Below are 22,477 nucleotides of genomic sequence, written 5' to 3' on the forward strand. Positions count from 1 at the left end.
AGTGATCATCTGCAACGGATCACCTTTACTTGTATCTGTCACGTTGTACTCTTTTCCATTCATCAAGGTTTTATCCTACTGGGTTTTCCTTGTCAAGGTTTTAATGAGGCAACATATTCGAGTCCAACTATATTTTAAGTTTGCTTAATATTTTACTCTTTTTCTTTACTTCAGGTTTTGTCCCTTTGGATTTTCCCTGACGAAGTTTTAACGAGGCAATTAACTTAGACTCATCGGTATTTTAAGATCGTATTTCATGTGATGAATTACATGTAAAGTACGAGACAACATGTGAAGTATTACATGCGAAGAGTTGTACCAAGGTTTTTCCCCACTGGGTTTTTCCTTATCAAAGTTTTAGTGAGGCAATGGACTTCGACACAAGTCATCAAGGAGAACGACATTTGAAGAACTATATGTGAAGCACTATGTATAAAGTTTTGTTTTGTTATTGAACCACACAAGGGGGGTGTTACAGGGCCTACGGGTCATGGATGTGCGGTCCAACTAGATTCCTAGGGTTGTATATAAAGAAAACTATGTAATGCTTCTACTTGGACCTCATAATAAGAAAGTTCTTCTCCTTCCTCTTATCTTTCACTGTTTCACATATAATTCTCCTAAAACAAATTCTAATTTTTTCTATTTACCACTTTAAAAAGTCAAATTAAATTTTTTAGTCACATAGGACAACTGGATAAAGCATACATAAATAACAGATGGTTAGTTAGGAATCTTGATTCCTCGCTGACTCATCCGCCTCACATAGGAACTGATCACAGTCCTATTAAAATTAGGAATCGCCATTGTATCCTCCATTGATCAGGACATACCTTTTAATTTTTTTGATACATGGCTTAAATAAAAGTCATGTATTGACTTGATTCATAACTCATGGGATAATTCTATGATAAACGTAAGTGAAATAGTGATTAAAAACCTTAAAATACTAGGAGAAAACTTAACTTTCTGGAATTTTTTTATTTTTGGAGCACCGGATAGGAAAATTAGGAACACCTTGAAACAACTGGAAAATCTGAATATGAAATCTAATAACCCTTACAAACAGGAACACATAAACAAAAAACTTTATAATTAGAAAAACTATACGACATACAAGAGTAGCAAAACAGTTTTCAAGGGACAATATAGTTAACTTAGGCGAAAGATACGCGAAATACTTTCATGTCAAAACACTGAAAAGAAGAAAAAGAAACAAGATAGATTGCTTGACTAATAATAGTGGGTAGATTGTAACAAAGAAACCACTAATTGCAGAACTTTTAAGAACTCACTTTACAGATTTGTTCACTGCTTCCCCTACTTCAAATGATCATGAAATTTTGAAACTAATCCCTTTTATAATCTCTGATCAGGACAACAGAGACTTAATGTATGTCCTTTGTGAGTCTGAAATTTTGGGATAGTTAAATCAATGAAATCTAACAAATCATCTAGTCCGGATGGCTTCCCATTGATTTTCTTTAAACATAACTGGGAATTGATAGGTTCTCATATTGTAAATTTGATCCAAGATATTTTTAGAACAAAAACAATAAACGCAAAATTAAATGAAACCTTTCTTTTACTCATACCTAAAACAAAACATTCTAAAAAATCCAAATGATTTCAGACCCATAGGACTAAGCAATACACCTTATAAAATTCTTTCTAAGCTGTTGAAAAACAGACTTAAAAAATATCTAGAAAGAATGATTTCACCATTCCAGTCGGCTTTCATTCCTTCACGACAGATTGCTGACAACATAGTGGTAGCACACGAAGTCATTCATCCTCTAAACAAAATCAAAAATAAAAATGGAGGCATGGGGGTTAAAATTGACACATCGAAAGCCTTTGACAGGATCAATTGGCACTTTTTAAATCAAATCATGTTAGCTTTTGGATTTTGCAGTGATTGGTGCAGTCTAATTTCAGAATGCCTATCAATTGCTTCAATAACGGTTTTGGTTAACAAAATTCTAGGTGAATTCTTTACACCTTCAAGAAGGCTGAGACAGGGAGACCCGCTGTCTTCTTACCTCTTTCTAATTTGCATAGAGGCTTTCTACAGACTTCTATTATCAAAATAAAAAGAATAAAAAGATAACAAGAATAAAAATTCCTAGGCATTCAATCTGTCAGTCACTTGTTCTTCGCAGACGACTGTTTGTTGTTCAAGATAATATATTTAGTTTGGTATCAAGATAATTTATTAACTTTAATAAATCAGGCGTGTTTTCAGTAATAAAATTCATGCCAGACATAAAAGAATGATGATCAAACTTTTAAATATAAAAAAAATCGATATCACAGACTCTTAATTAGGTGCACCACTGTTTGTGGATAGATCCAAACTTAAAATTTCTGATACCATAATTAAAATAATATAAAGCAAGGTGCTGAGATTTAATGGTACCTCTTTGGCCCAATCTAGTAGGTTTTTAATGAAAAAATCAGTACTAACTAGTCTTCCCATTTATCAAATGGGGTGTTTCATTCTTCCAAAAAAGATCAATCATAGAATTAATGCAATCGAGAGAGAGTTTTGGTGAGGAAAACAAAAACATGTTAGAGGCTGTTATCTAAAATGCTATGAGTTTTTTGTGCAAACCACTAACTTTAGGGCGCTTAGGTTTCAAGGATACAAACAAAATGAATTTGGCTATGATAGTCAAATTGGCTTGGAGATTGGCATCTCAGCCAAAAGCCCTATGGGCAAGTATTCTAAAACAAAAGTACTTTAAAATCACAACAATTATCCACTCTAAAAAAACATTGCAACGAAACATGGATTTTGAAATGTATAAAACAAGGAGTGTCCATGATCCTTAAATATAGCTGTTGGGAGGTAGGGGATGGAAAACAATAAACATTTGGACTTATAGATGGATACCAGGCCTAGATACAACTCTTGAATCACTGTTTGGTTCAAACTCAAACTCTTTAACACTTGTAGCTGAGTTGATTGACCCAGTTACACAAAAGTGGAAGAATGACAAAGTTAGAAATAACTTTCCTCAATCTATCTCAGACAGAATTTTAAACATCAAAAGATTTACAGACATGAATGGAAACATGAAAGAAGACACTTTAGGATGGTTATTGACTAAAAATGGAAACTTTACAGTTAAAACATTATAAAATAAATTGCAAAATAACACTCAAGACCAAAACTCGCAAGCCACTGTATTCTTATGAAAATCTTTTTGGAAGTTAAATATGTCCCTAAGAATAAAGATTTATTTTGTGGAAATGTATCCACAATGCTTTACCTGTTAGGAAAGTAATAGGACAATACATGGATAACATTGATTTGCATTGTATTTTTCGTAATCATCCCTGTTAGAGCACTGCTCGGTCGAACTCGCAAGCGTTTCTATCTCAAGCTTGTTTGTCAAGTTTAGTTCCAAAAACTATAAGTCTTGATTTCTAGTCTACTTATAGCTATGTCTCAGATTAGGATAGAATGTGTAGTTGAGCTTTAGACTTCACGACGTTCATCGATTGAAGATGAAGAGCTACTAAGGGGAGCTTGTGGAACTTCATCAACAAATGGTATGTGGAGACTTGAACTCATCTATCACTTAGAAGTCTATTTCTATTCTATCTCCTATTGAGACAAAAGTCGTATAGCTATATAGACTTTATATTATACACATTTGATATTTCGAGCTGAGATTAACTCGCTTACATATTTCTCGAAATATGTGTTTGTAAGCTTTCGCTTTAACCAAGTTCATCTTTATTCTTGACGAAAGTCAAAAGATGACCATGTGAAAATCGTCAGGTAACATCTTACATGATTTGTGTGAGACAGTCATTTGATGTAGACTCAGAATGTTTCGTATTGATCTATTGATCACTTGAAAATTTCTTTGAAGCTAATAGTTTATGTGAGACATCTATTCTCGTCTTCCAAGAATGTTTCAATGATTAAGATGGAGTTTAGAACGATTAACCATTGATTGGATATATCACAGTATGCGTACTTGTATGCTAACTGTTGCAAGTTATTCAAAGTCCGGGAACCATAGTATGCATACCCGTATGCATACTGGTTTGATAGTTGAAGTCTGGGAACTTAGTACGCATACCCGTATGCGTGCCGGCTGAAAAGTTCAAGTCCGGGAATTCAACTGAGTTTGGTCACGTAAGACAGTATGCGTACCCGTTCGCATACTGGCGAACCCAGACCAAGTTCGAAACTCTAAGTATGCGTACCCGTTTGCATACTTGAGTGGGTTAAGTTCTAAAGTCGGTTTGTTCATGAACAAATACATTTATATATTAAGGAATGTAATCTTTTGCAAACCGTGGCTATAATGTTCATGAATTGATTCAAGTGAATCAAAATCGAATTTGCTTCAATTGTGTCTTGTATACTTCTATGAGAATATAAATAATTGAACAACTCCATAACTAGTTTCATTTGAACTAGTTGTGATTAAGATGAACAAGGTTGACATGAAAGGGTTCATATGGCTAACTTCGGTTAACTATTGTTGAGCCAACTATGTGTACACGTTTGGGTACGATTACTCATACCTGAATGAAGTCACATTTCATTTGTGTATAACAAGCTAAGTTCGATCAAACTATTGAAAGATATTAGCTTGACTCTAATCAGGTTTTCATCTAACGGTGAATATTGAATGCTTTGTTACCAAGGTAACATTGATTGCAGACCCTGATTTGAAGACTATATAAGGGAGAACTCTAGCAACTGGGAAACCTAATATCCACACTTCCTGTGTGATACTAGTTGCGACTAGAGTTGATTCTCCTTTATCCTAGGTTTTTCCCAAAACCATTATAGGTTAACGACTTAAAGACTTCATTGGTATTCTGAAGCAAGACCCAACTATTTTCTCTGTGGTTGCATGTTGTGATCTTACTTTGTTCTATCCTGTTGAGTACTATCTTCTCTAAGATTTAGTGGAGATTTAATCTCCGATAGGTAAGATAAAGAGTAATCACAAACATCTTCTTCTCATCGTTTGTGATTCCACAATATCTTGTTTCGCTTCCATACAATTAAGATTATTGTGAGGTGATTGATATTACTAGGATGTTCTTCGGGAATATAAGATCGGTGTATCAATTGGTTCCTGTTCACCTTGATTTATCAAAAGACGAAACAAAAACTCGTAGGTATTTTTGTGGAAGAAAAATTTATCTATTGAATAAACTTTTCTGTGTGAGACAAATTTGTTTATCAAGTCTTCGACTTTGGGTCGTAGAAACTCTTAGTTGTAGGTGAGATCATCTAAGGGAATCAAGTGAGCAGAATCCGGCGTGGTTCAAGAGGTGTAAGGAACGCGACCGTACCTTAATAGTGTGAGATTGGTTAGGGCTCAACTACATTCCAGTCCAAAGTTAACTTGTAGAGTCTTAATACAATGTGGTGTTCAAATCTGTACTAGGTCCTGGGGTTTTTCTGCATTTGTGGTTTCCTCGTTAACAAAATTTCTGGCGTCTGTGTTATTTCTTTTTTGCTTATATTTTTATATAATTAAAATATCACAGGTTGTGCATAGTTCAATCAATTAGATAATCCAACCTTTGGTTGTTGATATAAATTGATTGACACTTGGATATTGGTCTTTGGTACCATCCAAGTTATTTCTCATATTAATCCGGCTCATAGATTTCTATCTGTTCGACTGAAGATTGATTTGAGAAATTGAGATATAACTCTTGGATGTATTTTCCTTGATTGAGTCTGACTGTCTAGTTGATTCTCTTGGAAATATATTGGAGTTAGTCCATACAGATTGCCTAAACAAAAAATTGGGTGTGGTTGTTAAACCCCCGGTTTTTCAATCCCTGTGAACATCTATTTTTTGATTGTTCATATATAAAATTTGTATGGATGCTTCCACTATTGGCAGGTTTGAATCTTTATCTCACTTCAGACCTTCATTTTTTGAGTTTATATACGAACTGGATTGTAGGAAAATCTATGAACAATACCATTTAAATTATTGAAACATGATTTGGAAAGAAAGGAGTTTAAGGGTATTTCAAGATAAATCTGTTTCTAGTCTAAAACTCTCTATGGAAGTGATCAGACACATAAATTTCTGGTCATCATCTTTACTAAAAGATATAGGAAGAAACTTAGTTGTTGACTGTATTACAAATCCTAACATAAATAAAAAATGGCTCGCACCTAGTTTGAATCAGTTCAAGTTGACTTTTGACGCCTCATGGATTGATGAAAAACAATTGCATGTTATGGAATATTTTTCGCTCTGCAACAAGTATATCTATCTAAGCTGGATCTGGGACCATCTATGCCTCCAACCCTGAAGAGGCAGAAGCTTTAGCTTTGCTTGAAGCAGCAAAGTGGGAAACAATCATGGATTGTAAACATTTCTGGATCGGGGGGGGGGGGGGGGGATATTTCAAAAGAGTTTTAGATTATGCTCAAGGCCACTCAAACACTATTCATTGGAGAAATCAAGCCATAGTAATTGAAGCTCAAAGAATACTGAAATCTTGTGAGCATTTTTAGGGTTTTATTTTCAGTTGTAGGAGTAGCAATAAAGTTGCAAATATGTTAGCAAAACAGGCAAGAAAAGAAGGCTATTACAAACAACAGTGGAGACAAATGCCAACTTTCCTTTCATCTGCTTTAAATCTGATGTTAGTTTTTTAGTTTCAAATGCAATTTCTGTTCAATCTGAGGAAACTACCCTGTTGGAAGATACTAATAATTTAGTTCATACTTCTGAAATAAGGGCAGCCGGCAGGGGTATCAACCTCCTGTAATTTTTTGTTGTTTCAATATATTAACTTTCAAGAAATAAAATGAAAAATAAGATGTTCTTGAAAATGTCAAGAAACATAGGAATGGTTGCAACAATTTATTTTGGTGCTCCTAGTTAGTGTAATTTATGTTATAGCTCCACTTCTCAGTGTTGGGGATACGTTGTAATAATTATTTATTTATGTTTTTGCAAGGAAAAAAGGCATTGTATTAAGAGATAAAACTTATAAATGTTGTGATAGGAAATCAGGAATAATTTCCCACCACTCATTACAAGTATTGGTTCTTCTGTAATGCTTATCCGATTTAGCGACAGCTGAATTAAAATCTCTACTAAGATGACTAGTTTTAGAAAATGAGAAGAAATCTAACATAACATATCAATCATCTAAAATGGTTTTACTGAACCAACAAAGATTGTTGTTTTTATTCTCTAGGTAATCCATAACTTTCTTTGCATCACTATAGAGGCTGATGAAGCTCGGGTTCTTACTTCTTGCCCATTTAATGGCTTCAAACACTGCTAGACTCTCCGCCTCCTCTGCATTCCTTGGTAAGCCTCTGATTGTTTTTCACCCCTTGAAGTTACCTGAACCTGTAGTCATATAAATACCAATTCCTGTATTATTAGTATCTTTATCAAATGATGCATCACAATATATTATAATACAATCACTTGGAAGAGAATGGGTATGAACTGGATTGGATATACTAGTAGGTTGGTTGTTCACAGGGCCACCAGGGGTATTAACTAATTGAATATTATCCAAACTCAAAGAAACTATAGTATTATTAGTAAGCATAGTAGCTAATCTAGCTGTAACAGTAGGCTGGGTAACTTTTTGCTGAAAAACTTTGAAGCAAATATCTCTCCAGATACTCTAGGATGTTGTGAGGATTTTTATTTGAGTATTTTCATCCTGACTATTGAGAAGCCATTTCTCTATCCACTCTTTAATAGTGGGATTTGAACCTGCATCCTCCAAAGTAATATACCCATTTGGTGTAGCTGACCCATACATATTTGGTAAATTGACAGTGTAAAAGAAGGTCCTTAGTCGACTCAACAACATTGTTACTGCATATGCTGCACAAGCCATCACTTTTAGTCGTATACCGAGAAAGCCTAGATTTAGTTGGCAGAATATCACTCAGACATTTCTAGAGAAAAAGTTGTACTTTGGGTTGTAGGTTAGCTTTTTATTTTATTTTTATTCAAAAGAGTTGTTTTATTGATATTAAGAAGGAATTACAATTGCTTCTCTTGTAACCCAGTCATGTATGTCAGGTGGGAAGTTTTGAGAGAATTGGAAATCTGACTTCAACTGCCTATCCTTTTTGGTTATTTTATCAGCTACTCCATTAGAGACCCTTCTAACAAACAAACATTTCCAATGACTAATCTTACTCAAAATAAACCTAATGTCTAAACCTAAAGACTGGTTCATCCAGTGAACATAAAAAGATGGTTCATTTATTGACTTAACTAAGGCTTCATTATCAGATTCAAAGGTGATGTTAGCTTTCCATAAAGCTTAAAAGATATGAATATGACTAGGATTTACTGATCCATTAGAAGCTCCACTAGTCAAGGACCTATAAGAAGATTTTACTGAGAAAATCCCATTATGAAAGGAGGACCGTATCAATCTATTTGTACCAGAAAAAGGAATTCTGATCTGGGAAATCCTATCAACATTCTCACTAGTGAAGAAATCAAGAAGCATGGGTATATTCCATTGATTGGTATTTTGGTCTATGAAGTCAGCAACATACAGATTGGGATTAGGGTATTGTTTACAAATTGGAAAGAAGCATTAGGAATCCATTTATCCTCAAAATCCTTAATACTAATACCGTTTTTCACCTCCCGATGACTATGTTGTTTCACTATTTCTAGCCCTCTAAGTATACCTTTCCACACCCAAGAAGAATCTTTCCTTCTCTTACAATGCAGAGGATGATTATTGCTAAAGTACTTGCATTTTAAGATATTAAACTATAACTCATCAGAACCATGAATTAATCTTCAGGCAATTTTAGATAATAATGCAAGATTAAACTTTTTAAATCACGAAAACCTAAACCTCCTACATGCTTATGAGTACAAACCTTTGGCCACTTTTTCATATAAATCTCTCCTTGAATTTTTTTACCCCACAAAAAGTCCCTTTGGGACTTTTCCATTTGATAGATAATGCTATCAGGAATCAAGAAAGAATTCATATGATAAACATAGGACGACTTGAGCACATTTTGAACCATCACTGACCTACCAGCTTGAGTAAAATGTTTTCCTTTCCATTTTGCTACCCTGTTATCATGATGCTCAGCAAGATAGGCAAAGGATTTGGCATTGTTTTTGTTAATGAAGAGAGGGATACCTATATATTTGTCTATCTTCTTCACATTGATAGTTCTAATCAGGAGATACACTTATCTGGATGAAGTTTTTTGCTGAAAAAACATCCAGATTTATCAAAGTTTATCATTTTTCAAGAGATAGAGTTGAACACATTGATCGCTTCGACCAAATTTTGAGCTTCGTAGTGAGTTTCTTTAGTGAACAAAAAACAGTCATTAGCGAATAAAAGATGAGACACACTAGGTGCATCATTAGTAACTTTAGCACCATGGATCCAGTGTCTACTCTCACAATATATTAGGTATCTAGAGAAAGACTCCATATATAAGATAAATAGGTATGGAGACAAGGGATCTCCTTGTCTCAAACCCCTAGTTGGTCTATAAACATTACAGGGGGATCCATTCAGAAGAATTGAAATGTTTGTCGTACTTATACATTACAATATCAATTCACACCAATGACTCGAAAACCCAAAATATTTTAGAACATCAATTAGAAAGGACCACTCAACCCTATCAAAGGCCTTAGACATATCAAGTTTAAGGCCCATGATACCACTTTTAGATTTTGTCCTTTTCATAGTATGGACTATTTCATGAGCAATAATAACATTGTCATGAATATTCCTATTTGGCACAAAGGGTGCATGAAAAGGAGATATGATTTTGCTAAGTAATGGCTTCATCATGTTGACTATCAACTTGGATATGATTTTATAATTAGTATTACATAAAGAGATATGCCTGAAGTCAACATGAGATGAAGAGTTATTTTTCTTAGGGATTAGAGATAAAAAAGTATGACTCAATTCTTTTAAGATATGTTTTTTTCCAAAGAAATCTTTAGTAGTATTCCAAACATCATGTTCAAGAATCTCTAAGTTTTCTTTGTAAAAACCCGGCGGAAACCCATCCGGTCCTGGGGCATTCCATGATTTCATACTTTTGATTGTCTCTCTAATTTCATCAAGAGAAATAGGTTTTAACAATATTGCATTATCCTCATCTGTAATACATGGGAGATGCAGTTCAAAAATTCTCTATTCCTAAGAGGATTAGTAGTGGTACCAATATTACTAAAGTGATTAACCAATAAGTCTTCGAGTTGTTGTCTGTTATTAAATCATTGGCCATCACTCAGTTTTAAGGATTCTATGTGGTTAAAGTGTCTTTTCCAGTTTATAGAAGTATGATAAAAGCTGGTGTTTCTAGCATAACATTTTATGAACCCAGTTCTAGACTTTTGAGCATAGAAATCCTCTTGCACTTTCTGCCAGTGCTCAAGATCTTGTTCAACTTGTTTGATGGCATCCATATTCTGAGTAATTGAGGTTGATTATTCAGATTATGAAGCTGATCATTTAGTTGTCGAACCTTGTGATCTATGTTACCAAAATGTGAAATATTCCATAGCTTAAGTTCATATTTCACATTTCTTAAACAATTAATTAGTCATTTTAAAAGCAGAAGATCCCCTAACATTTGTAGTATAAGACTTCTTGATAAGATAGTTACATGTTGGGTCTCTACGCCAACATTTAAAGTATCTATAGGATTTAAAACTATTTTGGGACTGAGGGTTAGTCACCAAAAGGATTGGGATATGATGTGATCCTGTAAAGTCAATATGAAATATTTTTGCATTACCATAGTGATCAAACCAAAGACTATTTCCCATTATCATTGGATTGTATGTTAAACCATGTATAAGTTGTACCAGAGTAACCCAAATCATGTAAATCAGAGCTAGTTATGAACTCTTGAATAAAAGGAAATTCAGAGATGCTAGATCTAGTATTGGTTGATCTCTCATGGGTAAGCAGAGTTATATTTAAGTCGCCCATGAGGGTCCAGGGTTGGTTTACCCTATTACCAATATCCTTGATGTAATCCCACTGGTCAATTCTCTCATTATAGTATGTGGAACCATAGAGAAAAGTGACAAGATATTCTGGTCTACTAGCATCATAGGAAATTAAAACATTCACCATTGTATCAATATTTTGTACCAAGTCATATTGAAAGCCACTCTTCCATAAGAGTGTTATACCTCCAGAATGGCCAGAAGAAGAGTGACACCATGTATTTGGATAGTTAAATCTCCTAAGATATTGATGCATTTTGGTCTCATGATTTTTAGTTTCACAAAGAAAAATTACATTTGGTTTTTGAGATCTGATTAAGTTCCACAGAGTGGTTCTGGTATTAGGGTTGCCAAAACCCAGGCGATTCCACGACAGAATTCTCATTTTTTAAGGTGAAAATAAGCTAGATAAAGCTTAGATTTTGAACCAGAACCAATCTTAACATTAAAATGAAACCCATTATGACTAATCAGCCAACAACTTCACAAGAACAATCAAATTAATCAAAAGCAAAAGAAACTTTCTGTTGACAATCAATCAAACAATAGATGCAGATTGAGGTTCTCAGACACACTAATTGCACAATTAAAGCTAACACTAATGGTATTCCTATGATTATTAACTAGAAGATCTAGGATCCAGAAATTTTAAAAAAACACACACACAATAAACCAGAAGATTTGAAAGGCAAATCGGGTAATTCAGCAAATCAAGATATATGGAAAACTTAAAACAAAAATGGGTAAGATGGGAACCTGATTTGTTGTACTTGTGCTTGAGACAGTAGCAGGGAGATGGTACAACGTTTCATTTGGATCTCCAACTCCATTCTCAACATCTTCCATGTTCAAATCATAACCTCCATGGCTAGTACCCTCGATCTCAGATTGACAGCCTCTACCATTGATAATCAGTTGTGACATCTCACCTAAGTTAGAGTTAGGTCTTTGAGAATTCATTTCTAGAAGAACATAGTTTCTCGGGCCTCTACTCCTCTTGTACTTTCTCGGGTTGGATTCATCTTCTTCCGGTTCGTCAAACCCATTTCCACCTAAGTTAACAAGCCGAGTTTCAGAAACAGTCTCACCCTCTTGCACTTTTTTCACCAAATGAGCATGTTTGGCATAAAATTCTTGAAATGATGGTTCTGTCATGCCGAAGATGAAAATATTCCATGCACGTTCCTCACATAATTCTTCATTATGATCAATTACGAAGCAGTCTGGGCAGATTTTCCTAGGTTGTTTTTCATAATGGTATCTTATCCAGACTTTTTGTTTAGCAGCCGTTAGAATCCAAGTCCCCCTTTTGAGAGGTTGACTAAGATCAACTTCATTTTTTGCAATGATCACCCTTCCTCTTTTAGTGTAGCCTTTACCTCCATCTTTAGCGATTTTTCTTCCAGTGTCTTGACAAAGTTTGTCAATGATTCCATCATCTACGTGTTCCAGTGAAAGCCCTTTGAACATGACTGAGAAAACCTGATGAGTAAACTCGTAATTCTCCAATGGTATCTAGTTATTATAATTTATCAGGACCATAAGGTGTTCAAAAATGATCCAAGGCTCTTTTTCAAGCACAACATTCATATCATCCGCCGTTTTTAATTTGAATACAAATAGATTCTTGCTCATCATGTGTATTTCCACCCATCTATGCCTTCTCCAGATAATGTTCATGTCATGCTGAATTTTATCAAAAGCGATGTCGTCTTTTAAGATTAACTTTCCTAACAAACTGTTGGACCATTTTTTTGCAGCTACATCTATTTCTTCCGTAGAGATCAAGCATCCTCTTGCACAGTTCAGCTGGTTCATACCCAGATTTGACTCTTACAGTCTCCTAGTTAAAGCAACCATTTGCAGTCTTGAACTTTGAGACATTTTTGACAGAAAGGAGGTACTATTATTTCCCAGAGAGGAGCGCGGTATTAATGGGTGAATGGTTTTAGGTTCAATGCTGAAAAATATATAGAGGTAATTAGGTTTAAGGTTTGGCTGATTATTTCGTTGTTTATAGAGAATATTTCCAAGGTTCTGAAAATTTGTTGAGATATTCAAGCAAGGTTGTTTATGAAAATCTACTGAGATATAGGGATGTAATTTAGGCAGGTAGTTTTCAAAATTTTGAAAAAGCTATAATTGCTCCCTAGAAGATAACTTTTCACCAAACAAGCCCTTAGTTTCATAGATTTTGAACTGGATAATTTCATGGTTGTGGAGTTGGTAATAGATGATAGATTGATTGATCATAGTCATACAGATTCATGGATCATCCCATAGGAGATCCTCATTAAGGATACCACAGTAAAAAGCGAGATATAGCCATTAATGGAGTTGAACATAGTAATATTCTAAAATATGAGAAACACTAATGTTCCAAATGAGTAAAGGAGGATCCAAAAATGCACCATTGCTTCCTTAAAAGACCACAACTGATACACTACTGAAATCAACAAGTACCGCGAATCAAAAGGATTGGTTATCCATGAAAACACCAGAAAAAGAAAACAAGGAGAAAGTTAGTAAAAATTTAAACCATCAACAGATATAGATCTAAATATCTAACAAAAGAAATCACATACAAACTTAAAGAAATCTGAAACTAGATTGAAGAAATCAATGAATACATAGGAATCAAGAAGATTTAAGAGAAAAGATCGAAGCATCAAACCACCGAACTAACCATTTTTGGTACAATCTTTGTTCTACCACATATATCGATGAGGGGAACGAAAGTTATCCCAAGAGGGGAATTCATAGCTTTATGTTTTTGATAGTTAATGAACGAACTCCATGAAGTGTTGATGTTCTAGGCGTGCCAAACAAGTGAGCGCTTATGTGGTCCAAATTATATAGCACAAGGCCTTCAATTCATTTCCTAGCTACTTCCAGCTAAGCTATTTACCTCAACAAAAGTGGCAAGATGGCTACAAATCCCAAGATTTAGAAGTTTTCCATGCGCGTAAATTCTTTCAAGTCACTGTGGGCAGTGGCTAGTAATCAACGGTGCATAATGCTGAAACCTCAGGCCATAGATGGTGTCTGAAACTTCTGTAAAATATCACTCCAAAAATTGACGCTTTGGCTATAAATGGTTTTTGAAACTTCGATGAAATGTCGCTCCAAAAATTGACGCATTAGCTAAGTAGAACATCTAGTATTTTAATTGGTTTTTATGGCCATTTAGTAGTACCATTTTTTGTCCCTGTGCGTCGCATGGCCTTGGATATTCTATTAGAAAAATATGTTTTGGTGCTAGTGAATTTCTAACGATTTAAATTTTGAAGCATGAAACCGAAAAATAGGCAACAAAATATTCAATTACTGATAATGATAAAATTAAAAATAGTCAATTAATTAAAATGCAACGCACGGCCTCAAAGTAATCAATTGATTGGTCTAATTAAACATAAACTTATCAAAGTCATATTCCAAAATCGAGAAGCAGAGAAGTATCGATCATTAAAAAAAAGTTGATTCTTTATTTACGCGGGAAAGGATGATAAAAAAAAATTTTACTCAAGATATGGTCTTTTTATCCGTAAAAAACAGATAAATATTTTTTTTCTAAAAGCATATTCTTTTTATCCGTGTAGTATTTTTTTCTTTGTTACACAAGATATTACTTTTTTTACCCGTAAAAGAATAGCATTTTTTCTCAAGGTATTATTTTTAACCCACGAAGTATTTTTTTTATTACTCAAAGTTTTTTTTTTACGTGTGAAAGTAACATGTTGGGAGAAGTATATTTTTTCGTGTGAGAGTAACATATCAGGTCAAGTTATTCTTTTACCCATCAAAGTAAGATATTCAATTACCTGCAAGATATTGGAAAAAATAGATATTTTTTTAACTCGTAAAAAAAGATAATTTTTTACTTTTACATGTGAAAATCGTGTGTGTCGTTTTTTTAACCCGTAAAAGAAAGATATAGTTACTTTTACACAAGTTATATTTTTTTATCCATGAAGTATTTTTTCTACTCAAGATATTATTTTTTACCCGTGAAACTTAACATATTGAGTGAAATTTTTTCTACTCAAGATATATTTTATAACCATGAAAGTAAAATATTGAAAAAAAGGTATTTTGTTTTACTAAATATTTTGACAAAAGAATTTAACAAAATATCTCTATCTACCGTTTTTGAAAAAGCGGGGGTCTAACAAAACCACCCAATATTTCGCTTAGCAATCTGTATGGACAAACTCCAATATACCTTTTATGAGAATCAACTAGACAGTTAGACTCAATCAATAAAAAGATATATCAAAGAGTTTATATCTCAATCTCTCGATTTGATCTTTACTCAAGCAAATAGAAATCTGCGAGTCTTTATCAAAGAGAGATAACTTGGACGGTACCAAAGACCAATGTCCAAGGATCAATCAATATCAATCAACAACCAAAGGTTGGATTTCCAATTGATGATCTTTAACGCACAACTTGTATTATTTCAATTATATAAAATATAATGCGGAAAAGAAATAACACAGACACCAGAAGTTTTGTTAACGAGGAAACCGAAAATGCAGAAAAACCCCAGGACCTAGTCCAGATTGAATACACATTGTATTAAGCCGCTACAGACACTAGCCTACTCCAAGCTAACTTCGGACTGGACTATAGTTGAACCCCAATCAGTCTCCTACCGATCCAAGGTACAGTTGTACTCCTACGCCTCTGATCCCAGCAGGATACTGCGCACTTGATTCCCTTAGCTGATCTCACCCACAACCAAGAGTTGTTGCAACCCAAAATCGCAGACTTGATAATAAACACATATATCTCACACAGAATCAAAAGGATAAATCTGTCTCCCACAGAAAAACCCTAGGTTTTGTTCCGTCTTAAGATATAAAATCAAGGTGAACAGGAACCAATTGATAATCCGGTCTTATATTCCCGAAGTACAGCCTAGATTAATCAATCACCTCTCAACAATCCTTCTTGACTACAAAAGCGGTTTGTCGAGGAATCACAAACAGTGAGACGAAGATATTTGTGACTTCTTAATCTTGCCTATCAGAGAACTCTCACGTTCTCAAGCCAATCAAAGATTGTACTCGTACGATAGAAGATGTAAGATCAGATCACACAACTACAATAAAAGTAGTATCGGTCTGGCTTCACAATCCCAATGAAGTCTTCAAGTCGTTAACCTGGTTTTAGAGAAGAAAACCAAAGGTTAAAGGAGAATCGACTCTAGCGAGCGCACTAGTATCACACAGACGTGTGGGGATTAGTTTTGCACAATGCTAGATGTCTCCTTTATACAACCTTCAAATCAGGGTTTTGCCTTAGATACAAAGCAATCCATATTCACCGTTAGATGAAAACCAGATTTAGATTCAAGCCAATATTTCTCAACCGTTAGATCGAAAACTTAGCTTGTCACACACACTTAGGTAGACGTTTACTGGTGTTTATGGGTGAAAAATATTTCTGCCGGTTTTGGTAATTTGGGGTATGTGGATGAGAAATGAATCTAAACCCTAAAAAAATGCACTGCACGGGAGCGCTTTTGATTCGAGAAATCAATCTGTACAATTCTGGCCTAAACCAAAAAATGGTCGTTCCAGACTTGCTTCGGTCACAAAGTGAAGGCGATGGGGTTGATCTTAGGGAGGGAAGCGAAGAAGGTGTTGATATTGTGAAGGTGTTGGTTGTTTATGACTTGTATCAGAAAGCTGAAATGGCTTGCAGAATGTAAGCTATCAGTTCCGGTGTTGGGATACATTGTATCAACACTTGATTTCTGTCTTGTCTGTGTTGTGGAAATAGGTGATGGACCTATTTATACAAGTCATTGAGCCTAACCCTCGTCTCTCGTGGGAAGTGGAGGAAGTGGAGTGATGGAGTAGTGGAGTCGTGTGTTAGTGCCTCACGACCAGTCTTGCCCACTTCTCCCATCATCACTAACCGTCCATGTCTTCCTGACACGTTCTTGTGATGGCGCGTTGTGCGCTGCACGCTGTAAACTGCCAGACCAATACCCCAGTATGTATCCCCCAGTTTGTGATATGCTTGATGTCTCGAATGTGTGGATCATGGGACCCACAGAAGGTAGCATACGGTGCTAGGTTAAATAACTAAGTTATTTTGGGAAATCGATATTTATGAAATATCATGTGTATTCTATGCATGTAATGCATCGAATATATTCAGTATGTATGAAGCATCGCTTTTTTTAAGGATTAACAGAGTAAGTCACGAATTAAGCGTCTTAAAATAGCATCACGTCCAGCCATATTCGAGTGATCGTTTGGAGGCTATACAGGCCTGCTTTGGCCGATCACCCTACGTAGAAGAGTGGCGGACGGTGATCATGGTGATGCTTCATTGGTCGCCTAACTCCTATCCTAGGTTGTCCATCAAAGCTAGCGAAGTTGGACGGACGAGATGGCTTGCGACCCACATCTGCGACCATTGGATTAGGGTTTAGGAGGTGCGCAAGCACCCACTTTCAGCTCAATCGAATTTGAGCTTAGGGGACGATCTTGGAGGGACCTATTGGTCCTGCATGGAGGTGGCCAGCCGGTGCTCACGTCCATGCTGGCTCGTCTTGTGGAGGTGCGATCTAAACCACTCGATTCGGCCGGCGAAGAGGAGTGGTCGAGATCTGTATTTCAATAGGAATCCTGTGTTGCAAAGGATTCCTTAAAGGGGTGTGACATGCCACCTTTGGGCGCACGAACCGAGGCGTCCGGCCTTGGCCGATCGGTCACGCATGTAGACGGGCCCACGGTTATTGTGTTGACATGCTTGGGACCCTTTGAATCTATATCTACACCCTCCATCTATGCTTGTGAAGATTGACGCTCGTGATCGATTAGCGACACATGTAATATGTCGTAAACCCTAATTAGGGTTTTATGTTGGTCGCGTGCGTGCTACTTTGGCCGGATGAATTTGCATGATATGATCTTCGTTTGGATTGGCCGACCACGTGGGACCCACACTGGGTCGGTGGTGAACATGGTGATACCTGACTGACGGTCATAGGCCTGATCTAAACCATCCAAACATGCTGGTGAAGTTGGATGGTCGTGATCAGTTTGAAATCCTTTTTAGTTGCTCCACACCAGCCTGGACATCCACCTCTGGGCTGGCGTTTGGTGGCTATTTGAAGGGCGTGGTATGTATTCGACCGACCAGGGCAAAGACGGGCCCGCTGGTGGTCATTAAGGTGGTAGCCTGCTCCTGCTGAGGATCGTCTAGGCTGGTTAAATCATGTGACCAACTTGCGTAGTCGTGATCATTTTTGAGACTGACATGGACAGTCCAGATGCTCAATCGGGCTAGTATAACACACCAAGAGTAGCCTTGTGGATGGTGGATTTTCGACAAAGGCTAAATTCATAAAATCATAATTATACGAAGCTCTGATTCAGTAATCAGACGTGAGTATCGAGACACGGGTCTCTCATTGAATTCTCAACGGAGAGTACTTTCTCTCAGAGTACATGTAGATATGCAGTCTCACGACTGGACAACGACATATCTCATGAATACTGAATACTTTCAGTGATTATTTCTATATATCATCACGAGATGGACGTCTCCTAGACAGCTTTCTCTGCTAGTATAGAGCGATGACGTCTTCAGGAACAAACAACAAGTTTACCCTGACTATATAAAGGATATGACTTACCGGCAAGCTCGTATCAGGATAATTAATTCTCCTAGACATCTTGCTCTGCTAGTATAGAGCCACAAAGTTAATTATTTCTAATTGCAATCGCTCATATTCCATGGCCGAATCCACGACTGGTCCCATGGAATGACAATAACAATTGTTCTGATTCTATGATCGAATCCATGACTTGATCCATAGAATAGCAATAACTATATTATCTCATTACTCCGATTTCATGATCGAATCCACAACTGGTCTCATAAATGGTAATAGATAAACCTTAATTACTCCGATTCTATGGTCGAATCTACGATCCCATGGAATGGTAATGCTCACTTTATTATTCTGAATTCGTAGTCGAATCCTCGGCTGATCCTATGAATTAATAATAAACATCTTATTACTCAGTTTTGTGAATTATTCTCCACTGAATTATACAATTAGTAATAAATAATCAACAACTGGGCGTCTGAGCTAACTCTAAGTAAGCCCCGATTCAAATGGTGAAGGTGTATTCAACGATGATACACTAACAGTCACCGCACGAACGAGTATTTCAGAAATACAACGAAATGATGAACCTATGCAAAATAGAGAAGAAAATAATAAATAATTAGAAATATTGACCAGGGTGCTGGGAGCACGAACACACGACCGACCGACCGTGTCATGGTCAATTCCACGCCAGTTTTATATTTTTAACGCATTTTTATTATTTTTAACGCATGACTATCGTCATCAACCTCCTTATCCTTCCGCTACGCAGAGGATTCCACTCCTCAAAGGTTACATTTATCCAACTTTCACCTTGTACGATGGAACTGGCAATGCTCGGGAACATGTCTCTCGTTTTATCGAAGCCTTGAGAGAACATGAACATAATCATGTCGTATGTCTCAAGGAATCCTCAAAATCTCTAAAAGGCAGGGCATACACCTGGTATAACATCATCACACCAGGGACCATCAACAATTGGGGAAAAATGGTTAACGCATTGTACAGGAAATACTTCTTCGTATCAGAACAAGTCACCCTCTCCGACCTTGGAAGAATGTTTCAGAGGGTCAGTGAAAATCCCAATAATTATGTGAAAAGGTTCAGAGTCCAAGCCCTGGATTGTCATGACCCAAACGTCACGGAGCAACAACTGGTGGACTTGTGCATCAATGGCATGCTCCCGGTCTACAGGGTCTTGCTAGAAAACCTTCGATTCCAGACTTTCTCAAAACTTCACGAAGCTGCGAAGAGGTCGGCAACCACTGCACCAGCTCTTTTGGAAAGAGAAAAGTCTACAAAGACCGAAGATTCAAAAGACACTCGAGGAAGCAGGCGTCTGATCAACAAGCAGTATAACCTGCAACCTTCAACAAATGTTGTCGCGGAAGGGAGTAAGCGAAAACCAGAACGACAATACAAGCAGACTTCCTCCACCCCTTCAAAGACACACAAGAAGGAGAATTCGAAAATCCCTCCTCAGCATACGGAAGATCCAGAAGCACCTGATTTTCCATGTTCAATGGAAGAAGTTAATGAACTACTCGATGCCTGGATTCAATACGGCGCAATCAAATTGCCTTATGTCAAGAAGGAACCAACTTAAGAGGCCATGGAAAATCCTTGGTATTGTCGCTTCCATAGATACGTCAGCCATCCCACGAGTGATTTCAAAATTTTGAAGCGCATATTTAAAGAAAAGGTCGAATCAGGAGAGCTCATCCTGGGGACTGAAGGGGTGCACAAAAACCCCCTCCCAGTCAGAACTTTTACCATCTCCGAACCTCCCATCAAGGAAACGGTCCAATCTCTGATCGAACATGTCTGCGAGCTTTTGTATCTTTCGAAAGCTCAAAGGAAAGACATGTTTGCTGCACTGAACCACATCGTGTCCGGAAGACGTCCGCTGATCCAAGAGACTACCACCGGACCTTCAACCACCGACACAGAAATGTATGACTGGGGACTGCTCACCACAGTGCACATTAAAGAAAATGAGTTCAAGAGAGCGTTCATCGATGTTGGTACCGCCGTCAACATCATCCCCTTTGAAGACTCTCAGATCTGCTCGTATTACTCGACGGGAAGCCACCCACGCTCCCATAGCAATCAGGGATCATGAAGGAATCTCCAGAAACGCATACGGCTTCATCACTCTCAAAATTACGGAAAGATCGATCTGTACTGAGGCCAAGTTTTTCATAATCCGGGAAGACCCTGGATACGACATGGTCCTTGGGAGAACTTGGATTCATGCTGAAAGGATAACGATGCCTTCGACACATCCTGTCATCGACAAGGATTCCGAGTCGGAAGACGAAGCAGAGGACGCACCACCGTTTGAGCATCTGGAAGAAGTAAAAACTCTAATGGGACTTACGCAAGAACTTGGAGATAATACGCACACCTTTGTCAGAAGTTTTCGAGCTCAGGCAAGTCTTATTACTCCTCTTTCTCCAATATTACCAATGTTCAAATACGCTACTATGGTCCAGGGACTTCTCCCCATGAATAATTTAGCAGTCATCAAAAGCTACGAGTGGGTGACTTCACCTCAGTAGTATTACACTCAATGGTTGGGTTCAGAACTTCTTCAAATCGGTCACTCCATCAAGAGGTTTATTGCTGAAGACTTGGCTAAGCATGATAAACACTATGCTGGATACTCTCTTCCGAGCGAGTGTCCATATGGGCCACAATCGAGGAATTCCATCAAACAGGGAATTCCGAATCAGCGGAAGATATTCAAGGCACGATCGACCAAGCCTAACAAGTTTCATGAAGGGGACCTGGTTCTCAAAGCAGTTCAGCGCGGTCTTCATTCTACAAGGAACTCCAATTGGGAAGGACCATTCATGTTCACTGAATCCGTGGCCGGAGGATACTACAAATTGACCAACACAGATGGCAGAACCCTACCAGTAATTCACGAAAATTGGCTCAAGGCGTTTTTCTGAAATTATTGGACATTTAAGGTATTGGGCGTTTGAAGCACTCATGGTGCTGGGATTTAACATTTAGGATTTTCTTTCATTTGTATTTCAATTCCTCCAAAACATTTGCAATACTTGCAATCAGTATTTGAATTCAGCAATTTATCAAAATTCAGTTCATATTTCGTAAAAGAAAATCTCTATCAAATCTACAAGAAAATCCTCAACCATCAGTCAATCCAAAACCATCTAAATATCAAAAACCCAAGCATAAACCTCACATCTCTCATAAATTCAGAAGCTCAAGATATCAGCAAGAAAAGACTTTCGCTCATCATCATCCTTCAAGATTTGCAAAGCCGCCTTCTCCTTGTTCAACTCCTCGGTCAACTTGGCAATCTTGTCCTCCTTCTCCTTCACAGCATCGTTCGGAAAGGGTATGTTCTTCTCACATGAATCTTTGATAACGTTTATTTGCTTACGAAGCCATTTCACGTTGAGGACAAGTCTTTCTGAATTCTCCAAGTTAAACTCCCAATCAAAGAGTATATCTGGAGTCACGGTATTCCTGGGTCTCGTATGCATATCACTCGCGACACACAAGATAACACCTACTTGCATGATTAAAGCGTAAGCACGCCCAGGGTTCCTGTCAACGATCATATGGCCGAACTTTTTCCATATCGTCTCATACAAGCGTGCATGTCCAATGAGAACGCTGAATCCACCGACCAGTTCATGATACGGGAGTGAAGTGTTAAAGGGAGGATCGAAAGCGACCCCTGAAGTTGGATATTCATACACTATTATACGGTTCTCGGTCACTGGAGTGGCTCCCACGACTAAAGCAACAGTTTCTTCGGTATTCTCCACTGCTGCCTCGGTTTCTTCTATCACTGAGG

At 37.0% G+C, this 22,477-nt stretch overlaps 1 protein-coding gene across 3 annotated transcripts; it reads right to left on the reverse strand.

Moving 5' to 3' along the window:
- Positions 1–7,121: 7,121 nt before the first annotated feature.
- Positions 7,122–13,837, reverse strand: LOC113356564. 3 transcript variants are annotated; one of them, XM_026599733.1, is made up of 3 exons: positions 13,693–13,837; positions 11,763–13,452; positions 7,122–7,370 (listed from the first exon to the last, which is right to left on the reverse strand). In XM_026599733.1, exons 2-3 carry the CDS (start codon positions 12,474–12,476, stop codon positions 7,299–7,301), a joined length of 786 nt encoding a protein of 261 aa, XP_026455518.1. In that variant the 5' UTR covers positions 12,477–13,452; positions 13,693–13,837; the 3' UTR covers positions 7,122–7,298. The 3 variants fall into 3 exon arrangements, with proteins under 3 accessions (XP_026455518.1, XP_026455520.1, XP_026455519.1); XM_026599735.1 differs by having other exon boundaries at positions 11,763–13,449; positions 13,693–13,815; XM_026599734.1 differs by having other exon boundaries at positions 11,763–13,830.
- Between the last annotated feature and the right edge of the window lie 8,640 nt (positions 13,838–22,477).

Source organism: Papaver somniferum, chromosome 3 (genome assembly GCF_003573695.1).
Source record: "Papaver somniferum cultivar HN1 chromosome 3, ASM357369v1, whole genome shotgun sequence".
In the NCBI taxonomy this organism is placed as follows: Eukaryota; Viridiplantae; Streptophyta; class Magnoliopsida; order Ranunculales; family Papaveraceae; genus Papaver; species Papaver somniferum.

Bases quoted from the DNA above. Each gene is read 5' to 3' on its own strand.
- LOC113356564 (XM_026599733.1), bottom strand. From the start codon at position 12,476: ATGTTCAAAGGGCTTTCACTGGAACACGTAGATGATGGAATCATTGAC. The intron at 7,371-11,762 runs GTTCCCATCTTA...ATATGACTACAG, and splicing joins GCACAAGTACAACAAATCAG to GTTCAGGTAACTTCAAGGGG.